Here is a 1,654-nt window from a genome sequence, read left to right as displayed (position 1 = left end):
CCCAGGAGCAGGAGTGCTTCCAGGAGGAGCTGAGGAAGGCGCAGCGCAGACTGCTCAAGGTGTCGCGGGATAAGAGGTGAGGGGGCCGCAGGGGGGGCAGCGCGGGGCGCCGTGACAGCGCCGTGACAGCGCCGCTCTTTCACCCCCGCAGCTTCCTGCTGGACCGGCTGTTGCAGTACGAGCACGTGGACGAGGAGTCCTCGGGTACGGATTTCGGGGGGCCCCAGGTCCGTGCGTGAGGGCCGCGGGTCTGCGTCCCCCTGACGTCTCCTTTCCCCCTGGCCGCAGACTCGGAGGCAACGGCCTCGTCCGACAACAGCGACGGGGACGGGCCCAAGGGCGCAGCCGAGCCCCCGCCCCTGAAGAGGTGAGGTCCCACGCGCACGCTTGTGCGGAGCATGCTCGGGGGGGCGGGCATTGTGAAGCCAAAACACCAGCTTTCAACACGACGGTCAAGGCTTTGCCGGGTGACGGTCGTCTACTCGTGCCACGGACGGTCGTGGCCCCCTTGTGGGGGGGTCGGCGGGGAAAATAGTGTTCAGTGTGCCTGTCTGGGTGTGCGCCCGGGGCTTGCCAGGCTCAGATGTGGCGGCCAAATCCTCCCTGCCTGTAGCCCCCACAACGTGTCTTTGTCCCCCAGGAAGCGGAGCCCCCAGCTGGGCGGCGCCTCGTCCCCGTCGTCCTCTGGCCTCTCCCTGCAAGCGACCACCGCCTTCCCGCTGCCGGGGTCTGGAGCCCCCTCCCCCTACCTGAGCTCGGTGAGTAGGAACCAGTCTCTCCATCCCCTGCTTTTGCAGGGTGGGCAGGGAGCAGGGAAACCCCCTACAGAGACTATCAGTGTCATTTGCCAGCACCAAAGATGGCTGCTGTGACCAGAAAAGGGCAAATGCCAGGGTCCAAGATGGCTGACAGGCCTCCCTGTGCAGGGGGTGGGGCTCTGGTCGGAGTGGCACAGGTGGGTTTCTTTGCCAGTACACAGTATGGTTGACGGGGCTTCTTTTATTATGTTTAGCAAGGGCGTAGTACGCCTACTTTGGGCCTTGCCAAGTTCCAACATGGTGGGCTTGCTTGGCCGGCAGCTGGGGTGGCCAAATCTCCCTGCTCCTAAGCACCCACGTGCAGGGGGTGGGGTAAGACCACATGGCAGCTTATTCTCCTCCTTCCCCTCCACAGATGGCGTCTCCCCCCTACAGCCCCTTTCCTGCCGAGTACCTGGCGCCTGAGCCTGGAGCTGCCCGGCAGGCCCCCGACCCCCCCGCCAAGGCCCCCCGCAAGCTCCAGGTACGACACAGGTGGATGGGGGGGAGCGCCTGGCGCCAAGGTGGCTGCCAGGCCCTGGGGGGAGGTGGTGGTGCGTGCCAGGCCCCAAGATAGCTACGCTGACACACTCCCTCCCCTGCAGATGGCATCGGCCGAGTGTTCGGTGGGGGGGGCGCTGGGGTTTGGGCCAGGCCGGGGTGGGGGCCCAGGCGCCCTGCCCCCGCTCTCGGCCTCGGCCAAGCTGCCGCCGCCGCCAGTGCCCTGCACGGTGCCGCAGCAGATGTTCAGCGACACGGCCGAGGGCAGTGGCGACGACCCCCTGGATGGCGACGACGAGCTTGTCATTGACATCCCCGAATGACCCCTGACCCCAATAAACACTGCCTCTGCTGCT

At 66.6% G+C, this 1,654-nt stretch overlaps 1 protein-coding gene across 1 annotated transcript in view; it reads left to right on the top strand.

Annotated features, from left to right (window-relative positions):
* Nucleotides 1-1,654, top strand: part of INO80E (INO80 complex subunit E) — a 1,899-nt gene extending 245 nt beyond the window's left edge. Inside the window, exons 2-7 of the mRNA XM_006038443.3 lie at nucleotides 6-76; nucleotides 152-204; nucleotides 289-367; nucleotides 641-758; nucleotides 1,174-1,281; nucleotides 1,403-1,654. Coding sequence (XP_006038505.1) covers nucleotides 6-76; nucleotides 152-204; nucleotides 289-367; nucleotides 641-758; nucleotides 1,174-1,281; nucleotides 1,403-1,621 — 648 coding nt within the window. The 3' untranslated portion in view covers nucleotides 1,622-1,654. The remainder of the gene's footprint in view (nucleotides 1-5; nucleotides 77-151; nucleotides 205-288; nucleotides 368-640; nucleotides 759-1,173; nucleotides 1,282-1,402) is intronic.

The sequence above is a fragment of the Alligator sinensis genome, unplaced genomic scaffold (genome assembly GCF_000455745.1).
Source record: "Alligator sinensis unplaced genomic scaffold, ASM45574v1 scaffold1121_1, whole genome shotgun sequence".
In the NCBI taxonomy this organism is placed as follows: Eukaryota; Metazoa; Chordata; order Crocodylia; family Alligatoridae; genus Alligator; species Alligator sinensis.
This window is presented reverse-complemented; position numbering and strand designations above follow the sequence as displayed.